This window comes from Chaetura pelagica, unplaced genomic scaffold (assembly GCF_000747805.2).
Source record: "Chaetura pelagica isolate M959 unplaced genomic scaffold, ChaPel_1.0 scaffold224, whole genome shotgun sequence".
Lineage (NCBI taxonomy): Eukaryota > Metazoa > Chordata > Aves > Apodiformes > Apodidae > Chaetura > Chaetura pelagica.
The window spans coordinates 2,049,242-2,064,722 of NW_009953316.1; the positions used below are offsets into that span (position 1 = coordinate 2,049,242).

General features: G+C 51.9%; 1 protein-coding gene across 1 annotated transcript; it reads left to right on the plus strand.

Moving 5' to 3' along the window:
- The first annotated feature begins 1,739 nt into the window (after nucleotides 1-1,739).
- Nucleotides 1,740-14,009, plus strand: SLC35B4 (solute carrier family 35 (UDP-xylose/UDP-N-acetylglucosamine transporter), member B4). The gene is made up of 10 exons (XM_009998110.1): nucleotides 1,740-1,771; nucleotides 4,355-4,468; nucleotides 6,131-6,233; nucleotides 7,140-7,189; nucleotides 8,181-8,262; nucleotides 9,592-9,652; nucleotides 10,419-10,528; nucleotides 10,864-10,939; nucleotides 12,047-12,122; nucleotides 13,763-14,009. Exons 1-10 carry the CDS (start codon nucleotides 1,740-1,742, stop codon nucleotides 14,007-14,009), a joined length of 951 nt encoding a protein of 316 aa, XP_009996412.1.
- The last annotated feature ends 1,472 nt before the right edge of the window (nucleotides 14,010-15,481 follow it).

Consider the following 15,481-nt stretch of genomic DNA (forward strand, 5'->3'; position numbering starts at 1 on the left):
GGGGTGTTTGTGTGTGGTTTGTGAGGGGGTTTTTGGGGGGTCTGGAGGGTGGTGGGGGTACCCAGGGGTTGTGCTCAGCCTGGGGATGCCCCTCAGGTTGGGGATGTGCCCCTCGGGATGCTGGGCAGCCCCTCTGAAATCCTGGGGGAGGGAGGGAGGGGGGGGGCAGCCCCAGGGGTCTTCATCATCAAGGTGGCAAGAGGATTCCTGGGGCCTGGCCTTGTTGTGTCACCTTCTGATGGGTTTTGGGGTCTTTTCCCCCCCTTGGCTTGAGCCCAGTGAGGTTCCATCATGGGCTGCTCAGTTGCCAGGGATTTCCCACCTCTGCTGACACGGGGAGCATTGCATCAGCCTGGCTGTAAAACGTTCCCCACCACCCTCTGCTCTCTGATCCTGCAAATCCCGGCTGAAATACCAAGGAGGAGGACGTGCAGGAGCTCCCCTGGGATCCCCTGGGATGGCAGGCAGGGTGAAGGGAACGTTGGCCATCTGGAAATGTGATCTTTGGCAGCCTGACGTGGCTGGAGAGCCAGGAGGATGAGGACAAGGAGCCCTTTTTGGAGCCAAGCTGGATTGCCAGGTTGCAGAGAGAGGAAGGCTGAAGTTTGGGCTGTGTCTGAGCACAGCAACACCTCCCTCACCCTGATGGAGGAAGAAGGCTGGCGTGGCTTGGAAACAGTGATGGGTTTGTTGGGTTTGTTTTCAGGGCTGGTCAGCCAGCTGGGAAAGCAGAAGTGCTAGACTTGACTGGGGAAAAGGACTGAGCTGGCTCTGTGTCTGCAGGTCAGCATGGAGCTGCATCCCCTGACCATTCAGTGCTGTGTCCATTTCAGTCATGCCCAGGCTTTTGAAACTTAATAATTAAAACCTGCCCTTGCTTCCTCCCCACCCATCATCATTCCAGATCGTTAAGAGAAAAAGGGAGTGGAAAAGAGAGCCTGGCTCTGTGAGGCAGCAGTGGGGATATTTGCTTTGAAGTGTGAGGCCAGGACACAGGGACTTTTACCGCAGTCACTGAGCAATCACTGGATAAATCAAGAAGCAGTTCCTGGGGGAAGAGACATTGCATGAAGAGTTGTCTTTCCTCTCCAGGATTGCTCTAACCTCTGCCTTTCCTGCCTGGCTTGTGCTGCAACATCAGTGAGGGATTAGGAATGGGCCCCTTTGAGGTGAAGAAAGCTTTGGGTCTGGACCCATCAGCTTTGTGTGTTCTCCAGTCAGACCTTAAACCAAAAGTGAGCCATTGGGCTCTACTCAAAGGCTGCATTAGCCTCAGAATCCCTCAGAAGGGATTTTGAGCAGCAAATTAAAGTCCCAATTGAAGATAACTAAGAAAAGCTGCTTTTTACACACAAGCTTCTCTTAAACATCACATCTCATCCACTTTAGAAATTCCTCTGTTCCTGACAGCTCAGTTCCTGTGCCCCTCTCTTGCCCTGTTCACCTTTAGTGCCTAAATTAGGGTTATTTCTTTGGGTCTTGTTGTTTAGAGGGAAAAAAATACTCCCTCCGGTGCCTAAATTTGGGTTATTTCTTTGGGTCTTGTTGTTGTTTAGAGGGAAAAAAATACTCCCTCTTGAAGATTAATCTTTCCATAACAAGCAAAGTCCTGGAACAAGGTCACAGGGAAAGGCAGTGACCAGACTGACAGTCTAGTGGGGAATAACAAAGGTGATTGGAAGAAATTTGCTCAGATTGATGAGGAAAGAGTAAAGGAATGAGAACTGTTTAGTCTAGAGATGCCTGAGGAGAGACAAAAGACTTCAAACGGGTAGGGAATGGCTGCAGAGAAGAGGAGATAAATTTTTCTGCTGGTCTCTGGAGGCAGAAAATGAAATAAGGGGCTTAAATTGCTGTGAAATGGAGGTAAAAGCAGGTGAAAACCCCAGGTGTGCTCCCTCTCAGTGTAGTGAAGTGAGTTTGTGAGAGAGAGAGCAGGGAAACTCCTCCTTGGAGGCTTTCAAAAGCAAGTTAACAGAAAGAAGCCTGGATGGGGTAAGAGGTGCCATCCAGTTCATCCTATTTTCCCTGTCTGGAGCAACCCAACCTGTTCTGCTGGTGTCCTTTCCTACTTGTCCTGGGGAAGTTTGTCTTTGAGCCAGGATGCCAAAGCTTTGTGTGGCATATACAGACAGGCCTGGTTAGAAAGCCCATGATCTGCTCTTTGCCTCCTGAAACTGTGTCCTTGTGAGGTAACTTCCCTGTAAAAATGGCTCTGCCTGGTTGATCTCCAGGGGGTTTCCTCCCTTTATGGTGCAAATATGGGGGGGGGTTGTTCTTCTGGAGGGACTGCTGAAGAAATCCTCTGTGAAATGTGGGCTCCAGTGATCAGTGACTTGGTTGTGTTGAGCTGTGTCTAAATGAGTGTGCTCTGCCCTGAGCTGATGTGCAAATATTGGGGTAGTGTTTGTGCTCCCCCAACTCAGGGGCTGTTTGAGAGCCCCACTCAGGCTGTTTGTCCCACCAGACACCAACAGCCCAGGAGGCAAGGGGACAAGTGGCATCATAGTGTTTCTACATGGCTTCTGGAGGGCTCTGTTGGCTACAGCTACAGCAGATCTTTGGTTGATACATCCAGATTTCTTGTCACTTCTTTTAGCTCTCAGTGTGCTGGGACTGGGGGTCAGATACAGGCAGATGCAGCCTGGGTTGGTGGTTGGTTTTTATTGTCTTTTTATTGTCAGTCAACACATAACCCTGTGTCAACACTTCAGGTAGTGTGAGGTCATATGTGCAGCAAGTGACTGAATGGAAGGATCTGTGAGCTGGGAGGGCACAAAGCTATGCAGGATGTACAGTGCTTGTCTCAGAACAACCCAAGAAATAAGTGGTGTACTCAGGCACTCAGGATATCCATTGTCTTGAGACATGTCAGAGTGAAACAAGTTTTGCTGATGGACTAAGGAGATGTCTCACGAACCCACCAAAACGTTTTACTCTCCCCAGCCCACGATGGGAACCTGAGGACTGGGGAGTTTAGTGTGAGAGTTGAGTCCTGAGCATGCTGAGGTTGGAGACAAGGGAGTTTTACAGCTGGTGCTGGGAGCAGATTATCCAGTGATAACCAGGCCTTCAGATTCCATGAAAACCACCTGCTTGGCAGGAAAAGCTAAGGAGTGTCACATATGCAAGCTCCTTGGCTTGCCTGACTGTCACAGAGCCATGACCTTTTGGGGCTCTGGACACAGCTTTGAGCCATGGAGATGATCTGAGGACTGGAGCAGCTCTGCTCTGGAGACAGGCTGAGGGGGTGGTGCTGGGGGTGTTGAGCCTGGAGAAGAGAAGGCTCTGAGGAGACCTCATAGCAGCCTTCCAGTATCTGAAGGGGCTCCAGGAAAGCTGGGGAGGGACTAGGGACAAGGGCAGGGAGTGAGAGGACAAGGGGGAGTGGATTAAAACTGGAGAAGGGAAGATTTAGGTTGGACATGATGAAGAAATTCTTCACTGTGAGGCTGCTGAGACCCTGGCCCAGGTTGGCCAGAGAAGCTGTGGCTGCCCCATCCCTGGCAGTGTTGAAGGGCAGGTTGGATGGGGCTTGGAGCAGCCTGGAATGGTGGGAGGTGTCCCTGCCCATGCAGGGGGTTGGAACTGGATGATCTTTGAGGTCCCTTCCAACCCAAACCAGTCTGTGATTCCATGAGCTGCTGTAGGTTCCTTTTTGATCCTACACCCAACCTGTTGGCATCCAGCAAACACAGCAGAGCAGAGATCTACAGCTTGCTGGGTAAATTGGAAGCAGGTCCAAGCTGATGTCCACAGAACCTAGGGATGAGGTGTCAGCAGAACCATGCACACTACACCTTGCTCTGCACACATGGGCCTGACCTCAGCCCTTCCCTCATGCAGTGGGAATAAGGGCTCTTGGAAACCCTGCTGCCTTCTTCCTGAGTGGACTCATCATTCCACCCAACCTCTAGCAACCACAGCAGCTTGTAGGTGTGGAGAGAGTCCTGTCAAAAACACTTCCCCATGAGAAGGAAGGAGACCCAGCCTCAGTGTAGTTATATCAGATCCTGCTGGAATGTTCTACAGACCTGGGAGATGCCACCAATTTTTCCTTTTGCTTCCTGACCCACTTCACCACGTGCCCCGTGATGGAGGTGGCTGCTGGTTTCCTCTGTGGATTTAGCTGAGGAAGGGGATGGCTGCACAAAGATCTACAAGTAGAGCTGGATAAAATTCCTGCAGGGAAGTGTCTCACCAAGACAATGTGAGAACCTGGACAGAAAAAGCAGTGACGCCCCTGGGGGTTGATTCTCACTCTAGGTATTTGACCTATTAGTCTCTTTCCACTGCAGTGTTTGTTCTCTGTGGCATTTCTCTTAGGCTTTTCTCTCTTTTCCATGCCTTGCAGGCAGATTCCAGGATGTGGGAACATAGTGACATTCTCCCAATTCCTGTTCATTGCCCTGGAGGGCTTTATCTTTGAAGCCAACTTTGGGAGGAAGAAGCCAGCCATCCCCATCAGGTACAGTTGATCTGAACACTTTTGCTCGGGCAGAAATTGGCTGTTATCTCAAGAAGTGTTTAATAAAAGGCCTTATCCATTAATCCTGGCCAAATCCCATCCATTCTGCAGCATTTGGGAAGTCTCCTTGACAACTTGTCCTGCCTAATAAAACACAAACTCGTTCATCGGGAGTTCTTAATAGGAAGTTGCCATCAGGTACCTTCCTTCCATGAAACAGGGCAGGATGTTCTGCTTGTGTTTGAAGGCCTTATTGTCTCTCTGGGGCTTGGTGCAATGGGTGTGGGAGGGAGAGATTTACTGGAAAGCCACTCAGGTTCCTCTTGCATTTCTCCATCAGGACTGGTCTTGTCCTGGCAATTACCCGGCGTGTTCGTGCTCTCTTCTCTGACACTCACTCAGTGGCTGAAATGAAGTGAGGAGGTTTTGTGGGGCTCCTCAGCAGGTTGCTGAGCCTGTTGCAAAACAGAGTGCTGTGCTGAGTGCTCGGGACAGACAAAAGACAGAAATGACAGAAATTTGAGGGCAGGTTTAGTGTCCTTTGTGGCTGAGGCACAGTGAGGAGCTTAATTTTGTGACACGAGCCAGCGAGGTGGGCTGGCAGCTCAGAAACCAGCTATGTCCTGGGCTGCATCCCCAGCAGCCTGGCCAGAAGGGACAGGGAAGGGATTGTCTCCCTCTTCTCCAAACTGGTTAGACTCCTCCTGCAGGGTAGGGTCCAGTTCTGGGGTCCCCAACACAAGAAGGACACGGAGCTGTTGGAGAGAGTCCAGAGGAGGCCCCGGAGATGATGGGAGGGCTGGAGCAGCTCTGCTCTGGAGCCAGGCTGGGAGAGTTGGGGTGTTGAGCCTGGAGAAGAGAAGGCTCCAGGGAGACCTTAGAGCAGCTTCCAGTGCCTGAAGGGGCTCCAGGAAGGCTGGGGAGGGACTTGGGACAAGGGCAGGGAGGGATGGGCTGAAAAGGAATGGATGAAAACTGGGAGAGGGGAGACTGAGATGAGATTTTAGGGAAGAAATTATTTATTTTGAGGGTGGTGAGACCCTGACCCAGGTTGGCCAGAGAAGCTGTGGCTGCCCCATCCCTGGCAGTGTTGAAGGGCAGGTTGGATGGGGCCTGGAGCAGCCTGGAATGGTGGGAGGTGTCCCTGCCCATGAAGGGGGGTTGGAACTAGATGATCTTTAAGGTGCCTTCCAACCCAGACCATTGTGGAGGCTTTACATGTTGACATGTAGAAACATGAAGGTGTTCAGCCTGGATTAGAAGAGTTTATCCTTCCACTCAGGCCCACAGTGACTGCTGGCAGGAATTGAATCCCCTCAAATCAAGCCTTGTGTTGTGCCACTGTCCTTAGGAAAGACAGATATGGACAAAAGATGCTAAAAGATCCAAGCTGGGCTATCTTCAGTTCCCCTTTGCTTCTGAGATTAGCACAGGATGAGCCAGTGCAGGTCACAGTTCCTGTTCTAAGGGCTTCCTTGCTACATCCAAACTGGATAGATCTCCTGGTTAATCCTTGTGACAGACCCAACAGCAGGGTGGGCTTCTGCCCAGCTCCAGACCTTTCCTTGTAACCTTTGATCTGTTCCCAAGGTGTCTCCCCTGCAAGTTCCCAGGGAGGTACCTGCACAGCTGTCAGCATTTTTGTGTGTGTTTGTGTTTCAGATACTACTTCATCATGGTGGCCATGTTCTTCACTGTCAGTGTGGTGAATAACTATGCCCTCAACTTAAATATTGCTATGCCACTGCACATGATCTTCAGATCAGTGAGTACTGTCCCAACAGCCTTTCTCTCCTCATGTGACATCTCTTCCCACCATCTCTGCCACCACTGTCCCTGGTGCACAAGTCCTGCCATCTTCTCTTCCCTGAGGGCACCAAGACCTCCTGCAATGATTAAACTCCACCTAACTTGTGGGGAGAGCAACCTTGCTCTGAAGGCTCAGCTCCAGTTCTGACTTTCCCAGTGTTAATCATTACATTTCAACTTAATGAACAAATTAGGAAACTAAGGCTCAAAAAGGCTTCATATTTCCAAACATGGTGGGGAAGTAACAATGAAAAATCCAAGGCCAGACTCTGGAAGGGCTGAGAGAGTTGGGGTGTTGAGCCTGGAGAACAGAAGGCTCCAGGGAGACCTTAGAGCAGCTTCCAGTGCCTGAAGGGGCTCCAGGAAAGCTGGGGAGGGACTTGGGACAAGGGCAGGGAGGGATGGGAGCAGGGGGAAGGGTTTCCAGCTGGGCTCCCTGAAGTAAGGAGAAGGAAAACCAGACAACAGTCTTGGAGCCCTGTCCTGCATGAGTCAGGAAGGATAGTTCTTGTGTTGCAGCCCTGCTGTCTGTGGAGCCAGTGACCAACACAGGGGTTTGCCCACATTTTAGGTTGTTTCACACACCAAAAAAAGGAGGAGACCCACTGGTCAGAAGATCTTTGTAGCCTGTTTGCCAAGTCCTTGTTCCCAAGCCACTCAGCTCAACTTCTGCCCTCCTAGCTGAAGGGAGACTCTCCCCATCCCATCAGTCCCCCTACCACTGTTCTGCTGGTGTTTTGCTGTTAGTTCTATTGAGTCTGTGGTGTTTCTGTGGGATGGGCATCCCAGTCTGGTGAGTTTTGTCATGCTGACCTTCTCTTTTGGGTGTTTTTTTTTTCCCCTCCTCTCTGTTCTTTCCCAGGGCTCCCTCATAGCAAGCATGGCTCTGGGCATCATCATTCTGAAGAAAAGGTAAATTCACAAGCCTCTTTCTTGGGTCACTAGAGATTGTTTTGCCACAGAATTAATCCTGACTGGTTGTTTAGTTCCACTCCCTCTTTCTATTTTGTTAAATATTCTTCTTTTACTGGTGGGGAAAGTGGGACACAAAGGGATGCCTGGCCTAGAGGCTGGAATAGTTCCCTCTTCTGCATTTCCACCACCCTTCCCTCCTTCATTTAAGCAGGCATGGACTGAAGAGAGATTTGTGTTGGGGTTTCTGGCTGCAGGAGCACTGAGAGCACCCTGATGTTTTGGCTCTTGCTGAACAAAGCTCACTCAGGGCCAAGGCTTTCTCTTTTTCCCAGTCTGTCCATCAGTGAATAGGCTGAGGGGGAGCAGAAGCTGGGAGAGCCAGGACAACCCACCCCAAATGGCCAAAGGGGTGTTCTATGTTGGGCACTGCAATAGAAACCAGGGTAGAGGAAGGAGGAGGCTGGGGGGAGTTGGCTTCCAAGAGGAAGATGCTTCTGGGAGGTGGTGAGTGGTTGGTTTTGTTGTTGCTTTTCCCCCACACACACTTAATAAACTCTTTAGGGTTTTCTCACTTGCTGTATCTCCCATCCCACGTGGCTGGGGGGGGACTGAGGGGGCTGTGTGGCTGCTTGGCTGGGGTCAACCCACCACAGTGGGCAAGGACCTCAGGTCAGGAATGTTCTCTGAGCTGCTTGGGGTCTGCCTGTTGGACCAGGGTGGGCACATCCCCTTCCACTCCATCACTGTGCAGAGCTCCATCCTGGCTTTGATCTGTGAGGGATCCTTGGCCACATGCAAGGGGATCTGCCTCCAAATGCTTATTTGTTGTTGCAGTTGGAGTCAGTTTGCCTTCCCTCCCACCAGTGTCCAACGTTGGGGGGTGGGGGTGTGCCCATCACCCCAAGTTCACACCAGTGTGATGGAGCAGCAGGTGAACAGCATGAGGCTGGGTTGCATCTCTGACCATCTTCTCTTCTTCCTTCTGCAGGTACAGCATATTTAAGTACACCTCCATAGCCCTGGTGTCCCTGGGGATCTTCACCTGCACTTTCATGTCTGCAAAGCAAGTGGTAAGGATTGGAAGGGGCCTGGGGTCCTAGCTGTGAACCTTATTGACAGGACAAGCTGCTGGCAGCACCTTTGGCAGTAATTCCCTTTTGCCTGACTATTAATGGAGAATCAAGGTATCTCCCAGCTCTAGATCTGCTCCCTGAAAGCTCTTGTTCCTGGTCTAATTTTCCTGTGGTTTGGAGGGAGGGGACACATAGAATAATGGAATCACTGAATGGGTTGGGCTGGAAGGGACCTCAAAGATCATCCAGTTCCACCCCCCTGCATGGGCAGGGACACCTTCCACCAGCCCAGGCTGCTCCAAGCCCCATCCAACCTGCCCTTCAACACTGCCAGGGATGGGGCAGCCACAGCTTCTCTGGGCAAATGCATACACTTGGATTTAACTTAATTACAGCTGCCTTTTATCCTGTCTTGTTCGGGTTGCTGTTTGCTGAGAACACACCACTGTTTTTTTTTGCCACAGCTAGAAGCTGTTTTCTCTTGCCCTTACTGCAGTGTGTTGCAGTTAAGAGCAGGTGAACCTTCAACAAAACCCAGCCATCTTAAATCTCCACTCATTTTATCCCAGGGGAGATTGTCAGCTTTCAGGCTAGGTTCTTCCAAACTTGTTGTCATGCAGCTTGACTTTCTGTGGCCCTTGAAATAAAGTCCATGTATTTGGAGAAGAGGAGGGAGTGAGGAAAATCCACGTGTGACACCACTTGGGGCTTTTCCTGGGTCAGCACCCACAGCCTGGTCTTGTCAACTGAAGAGAGAAAATGGCATAAAGTGGTGGTCAAGTGAAAATGGGTTGCACTTAATCCAGCTCTGAGAGACTGGAAATGAAACAAGGCTGTTAAACCTCCAAGACCATCAGAATTTAATAGCTATTTATCCTCTCATGGTGTCAGAGGAAGGTCTGTGCTGTGCAGCCTTGCTCTGTATTAATCCAGCTAAACTCTCAGCAGGGATGGGGTTTGGTGGGGAATACAGTGTTGTGGCAAAAGTGAGTAATCTAATTTGCCATAAAACCACACTGAAGAAGAGTTGAGCCAAGTTGTTGAGCTACTTAGGGTTTTACCCCTGGCTAACAGGATAGATGGAGATGAGATCTTAGGGAGAAATTCTTTGCTGTGAGGGTGCAAAGCAAAATGTGCTGGAGTTGCCACAAACCTCTGTTCAGCCAGGGAAGCAGCTCTGGAGAACATGAGACTTTGGCTGGTCTTTGCTTGATGGGCTTGCTTGGAACACCACACACAAACCAAGAGAGAGAGGAAGAGGCAGGTCCAAAGGAGCTGCAGTGACATGGAAGCTCATGGTGTCTGTGTTTTGTCTCCCTCCACCAGGCATCTGACTCCAGCTTAAATGAAGAGGATGGACTCCAGGTTTTCTTTTGGTGGCTGCTGGGTATGTGAGTGCCAGATCTTCAGCCAGCCTTGCTGGGATCCTGGCAGGACTTGGCTCTCTGATGTCCTTGGCCCTGTGGGTGGTGCAGGGCAGGCTGTGGGGTGGGAGTCCCCTTGCTGAGCTTGTGCTGAGCATCTGATTTGCAGAGAAGAGGGTTTTGTGGCACTCAGCAGCAGCTCTGTGCCAGGAGACACTCTTCATCTGGCCAACGAGTTGAATCCTGGGGTTTCTGCAGGGATGGAAGTGGTTTAGTGACAGAATGAGACTCCGTGGTTGCTGATACCTTTGATTTCTCCCTGCAAAAGCAGGATCTGATGCTGTGAGCTGCAGAGGGGGAGAGAGGGGCTGCAGCTGGTGCAGGTGGTCATTCAGCCCATTATTTCATGGAGGAGCCTCTCCAGTCTGGGACTTCAGTCTATTTTTAGACCTCCAACCTAGATTTATGGGTGGCTTTTCAAGGAAAAGGGGATTGATGCACTGTCACTAGTGGCAACCAACCATATCCCTGCCATCCCACCAACTCTTCTTGCCAGGGCTGAGAATCTTTATAAAGGGATGATCTTCCAAGAGTCTTTTTGGCATCTCTCAGCCTTTTCCATTAAGATACTCGTGTCCTCAAGACCATCATCAATTTTCTGCCCATCCTATCAAGTCTGGATGCTTTGGATTTTTTTCACTGCAAGCCAAATCAAGGTGGTTGTGGAGCTGTTTTGACTTGATCTCTGCCATCCCTGGGCAGTGCTGCAAGGCTGTGCTCCTCTTCCAGGTATTGCTGCTCTCACCTTCGCCCTCCTCATGTCTGCCAGGATGGGGATTTTCCAGGAGACTCTGTACAAGCAGTTTGGGAAGCACTCCAAAGAGGCCCTTTTTTACAATGTAAGTCACCCTGTCTTTTCTGGTGCTTTTACTGGGCAGCTGGAGCTGCTGAGGGAGTCCCTTCCCCTCCCACTCAGCACCAATCCCAAGGATCCAAGGCTGGAGCAGGGAAGGGTGTTGCTCCCCTCCAGATCACAGACACACAGTTGGGTTGGGTTGGAAGGGACCTTAAAGCACATCCAGTTCCAACCCCCCTGCATGGGCAGGGACACCTCCCACCAGCCCAGGTTGCTCCAAGCCCTTCAACACTGCCAGGGAAAAGGCTGGTTTTCCAGGATGAGAAGTGGGGGGAATTCCCATAATCTGTTCACATCCTTCTTTCCCTTTCTCTCCAGCACGCGTTACCACTCCCTGGCTTCCTGCTCCTTGCCCCAGACATCTACCACCATGCAGTCCTCTTCAGCCAGTCTGGTGAGTGTGGCACAGATGGATCCTGCCTTTCAGGGTTAATCATTGAGGTCCCACTTAATGACAGTCGAGGAGACTGAGGCTCAAACAGGCTTCATTTTTCCAAAGGTGATGAGGAATTAACAATAATAAAACCAAGCCCAGACTCTGGATGGGCTGAATTGCTGGCCAAAGGGACCCAGCTTTCCCTTCCACTGAACAGCTCAACCAGTGGCTCATCTCCTAGTGGAGGTTAAATGCCCCAGTCAGGATGGATTTGGCCTAGTTCCACCTGGACTTCTCCTGCATGGAAGGACCTCTGCTTTGGAAGGTGCTATTAAAGTGCATCTTCTCTTCAGTGCAGAGGAATGTGAGGCTAAAACATCTGTTCAAACCAGAGAAAATGGAGCCCCAGCTGTTGGGGATTGAAAAATCTGCTGGGCAGGGGCTATTCTCCCACAGCACATCATGGGGTTGAGCTCCCTGAAGTCAGGAGAGGTTAAGAAGAAGGAAAACAAGACAACATGAAGCACTTTCACACCTTTCTGTCCTCTGGAAAATTCTGTAGGTTTTCAGCCCAGCAGTTGTGCACATCAGGCTGTTGTCTCTGGATATTCAAGCCCTTTCAATTTTCAGCTTTGATAGAAAGCCAAAATCTTTGGGACCTTGTCCAACCCTTTCCTCCTGGGGGGCCAGATGCCAGCCTGCTTGGAGAAGTGGTGATGGCTGACTCTGGAGAGCCTGGCTGTGGGCAGCAGAGCTGAGCCCTGAGTTGCTGTTCAGATCCCTGTGATGAAAGCCCAAACTTTGCACACATGCACACTGGAGCTGCTGGACCCAGCCAGATGGTTCATCCCCCCCAACCCTGAGCTGTGCAGCTGCTGAAATTGAACAGTAAAATCCACCAGGATTTTCAGTGCCAGAAAGCTTTTCTGTTCTGATCCCAAGTTTATGAAACTGGAGGGATCCTGACTGAGTAGCTTTGATGTTTCTTTAATTCCCTCTTGGTCCAGGGGATATATCATGTGTCCCAGATCATGGTCAATCCAGGACAGGAGAGAGACACTTCTCCTTGGATCTTCTTTAGGCATCAGCAGGGCAGTGACCTTGTTCTGTCCTTTCTCCCCACAGAGCCCTTCCAGGTCCCAGTGATTGGGCTGACCCTGCCAATCATGTGGTTCTACCTCCTCATGAATGTCATCACTCAGTATCCTTTCAAAGCTCAGCTTGAGACATGCCCTGGAGATGGAAGTGGGGTGGGAGAGGAGGAATGGGGTGGGGAGGCTGAGTCTTTGGAGTCTTCCCTGTCTTTAGGAGCTGATGTTTGTGGAAAGCAAAATGTTTGTGGACTCTTCACCAGAGAGGGCAGTGATAGGACAAGGGATGATGGGTTTAAACTGAAAGAGGGGAGATTTAGGTCAGACATCAGGAAGAAATTCTTCACCATGAGGGTAGGAAGGCACTGGAACAGGTTGCCCAGGGAGGTTGTGGAAGTCCCAATCCCTGGAGGTGTTCAAGGGCAGGTTGGATGAGGCTTGTGCAGCCTGGTCTGGTGGGAGGTGTCCCTGCCCATGACAGGGAGGTTGGAACCTGATGGTCTTTAAGGTCCCTTCCAACCCACACCATCCTATGATTCCCTGAAAGTACAGAGCAGGACTTCACCTGGGACTTACAATTTTTTCCAGAGTGGCTGAACCACCTGACCACAACCTCTTGGAAAAATCCAGACTAGACTTTAACTGGGGGTTTATGTTATTTCCATGAAATCTGCCACCACCTCCCCAGGGCTAGGCTGGCTCATGGTGGTTCTGCTCTAGGTAGAGGGGACAGATCAGGAGCCATTTGTGTGCTGTGTCAGTGTGTGGATTCTCCCAGGCAGTGAGGCCAGCTCTGAAAGTCTGAAGAAGCTGAGATGCCCTCCAAAAAGGGACCCTTCAGTCCCAGCCCCTCTTACCATTTTCCTTTCACTGGAGTGAGCCCTGTGCCCTGTTGCTCCTCATGCTTCTCCATGAAGCCCCCTTCTTTAATCTGCCTTTCCCATGGCCCCTCCAGGGGAAGAGGGAACTTCTGCTGGGTATCAGTGCTGGTTTTAGCTTCCTTGGCTCCATGTCAGGGCCTGCAAACCCTGTGCATGGGGCACAACACATCATCTTGTCCTTTGGACAGATAGATTCAGCCCCAGCTGCTCTAGTTGGGGCAGTTTTGCTGTCCCAGAGCAGGTTCAGGGGGAGTCTGGGAGATTTGGGGTGTCCCTGGGTTTTGGAGTGAAGCTGTTCATGAGTGAGCTGAGGAGAAGAGACTTTTACCAGGGCTTGGAGAGAGAGGACAAGGGGAACTGTGTCCAGTTCTGGCTCCTCCAACCTAAGAAGAACATGGAGCTGCTGGAGAGAGTCCAGAGGAGGCCCCAGAGATGCTGGGAGGGCTGGAGCAGCTCTGCTCTGGAGACAGGCTGGGAGAGTTGGGGTGTTGAGCCTGGAGAAGAGAAGGCTCCAGGGAGACCTTAGAGCAGCTTCCAGTGCCTGAAGGGGCTCCAGGAAAGCTGGGGAGGGACTTGGGACAAGGGCAGGGAGGGATGGGAGCAGGGGGAAGGGTTTCCAGCTGGCAGAGGGAGCTGGAGCTGAGATGTGAGGGAGCAATTCTGGGCTGTGAGGGTGGGGAGAGCCTGGCCCAGGTTGCCCAGAGAAGCTGTGGCTGCCCCATCCCTGGCAGTGTTGAAGGGCAGGTTGGATGGGGCTTGGAGCAGCCTGGAATGGTGGGAGGTGTCCCTGCCCATGCAGGGGGGTTAGAACTGAATGATCTTTAAGGTCCTTCCAACCCAGCCCAGCTCCCCTTACCTCCTGCTCCCAGATACGTTTGCATCCGCGGCGTCTTCATCCTGACCACCGAGTGCACCTCCCTCACCGTCACCCTGGTGGTGACGCTGCGCAAGTTCGTCAGCCTCATCTTCTCCATCCTCTACTTCCACAACCCTTTCACAGCCTGGCACTGGTTGGGCACCTCCTTGGTCTTCGTGGGGACTCTGATGTACACCGAGGTGTGGAACAGCCTGGGGCCCTTCCTGGCCAGCTGGAGGAAGAGGCCCAAGGAGGAGTAACAGCCGAGGACTCTGCAGGGACCTTCTTCTTGCTGGATAGTGCAGAGCAGCAGGGAATCCCCCCCTGGGGGGGGTTGTGGTTTTTATCACAGGAGTTGTTGGCTGTGCCAAGCTCCTGGGAAACGTAGAGCCTCTGCTTGGGAACCTACCTGAGATGGATCATGGAGAGACCCGACGGTTCTCCTTGCAGGATTGAGTTGTTTTAATGCAGCCCCTTTTGCTTCCAGCCCCTCCTCCCTCTGTTATTTTGCATTTGAAGAACCCTTTTTAAAGTGATAGAAAAGCTGCCCCAGTTCTGTGAGGAGCCCACCTTTGTTGTGGTGCTGTTGTCCACTCCTCCTGGCTCTTGATGAGCTGGACCCTGAGCCTGTTTGGTGTCATCCTTTCATGTCCAGGTGGCCATAGCAGGTGGTTGATCCCTGAGGAGCTGCTGTTGGTGCAGCAGGTTGTTGGTTGCCCTGGAAATGCCAGGTCTGGCTGTGAACCTGGGTCCTTGTTGCCTGATCCTACCATCTGTGCTGGGAGGGTGTTGGATACACCTGGAACTAGAGCCTTCCAGTCTGCCCAGTAGATCCCCCCACTGGGGAATGGCTCAGGGAGCTGATTCCCAAGGCACTGAGCCCCATCAAGAGTAGCAGGGCCCAGCTGGGAGCCTGAGGAAACCAAAAAGGGGTGATGTTAAGGGGGGGATAGAAAGTGCCACTGTGTCACCTTCTCAGGGAGATGCTGAAGTGCTGTTGAGGCTTCACTGAGTCCTCAGGAGTTGCCCTGATACTTCACCAGCTGGAGCATCTCCTGGGTTCCTCCTGCTTCTCTTGGGTCCCCAGTGCAGGTCACTTTCCAATCGCTTCCTACTTCTTCCCTTGTCCCATGGGTGCTCAGTGGGCTTGCAAGAAACTGCAGAGCCCCCAACATGCCTGTGGGCCCCCCCAGATCCAACCCAACCTCAGGGTTCAAACGATGCCAAGAAGCTTAAGGGCCAGTAGACCTGAGCTTGTCCTGCTGGAGTTGGTTTTCCTGTCCCTTCACCCAGTTCTCCTCTTTTCTTCTCCCTCCCCTCTTTGGGCATCAGCTTCACTCATGGCATTTCTCTGCACCATGGCAGCATCCAGCTGACACAGGGGTGGTGTCCCTTGGTGTCCCCTCTCAGGTGGGGCAGGGCTGGGCTGCAGGAGCTTGTGGGGGGTGTGTGTCCTCATGCACACAGGCAAAGTGTCACCCAGCAAGGTGAGGAGCAGCAGCCACAGCTCTTCTAGGAGCAGCGTTGGGCAGGGTCAGCACCTGGAGCTTCATGTTGGTCTTGGAGGAGCAGCACCAAGTGCTTGGACCTTGCCTTGTCCTGCCTCAGTTTCCCTGGAGCACCTTGTTCTCCTCGTGGTGGTCCCATCCTTGTTCAGCCCGTGGGAACTGGAGCAATGTCAGCCTGAGTCACATCAAGCTTGGCCAAGTGAGGACTCTGTTCCCTCACTCCT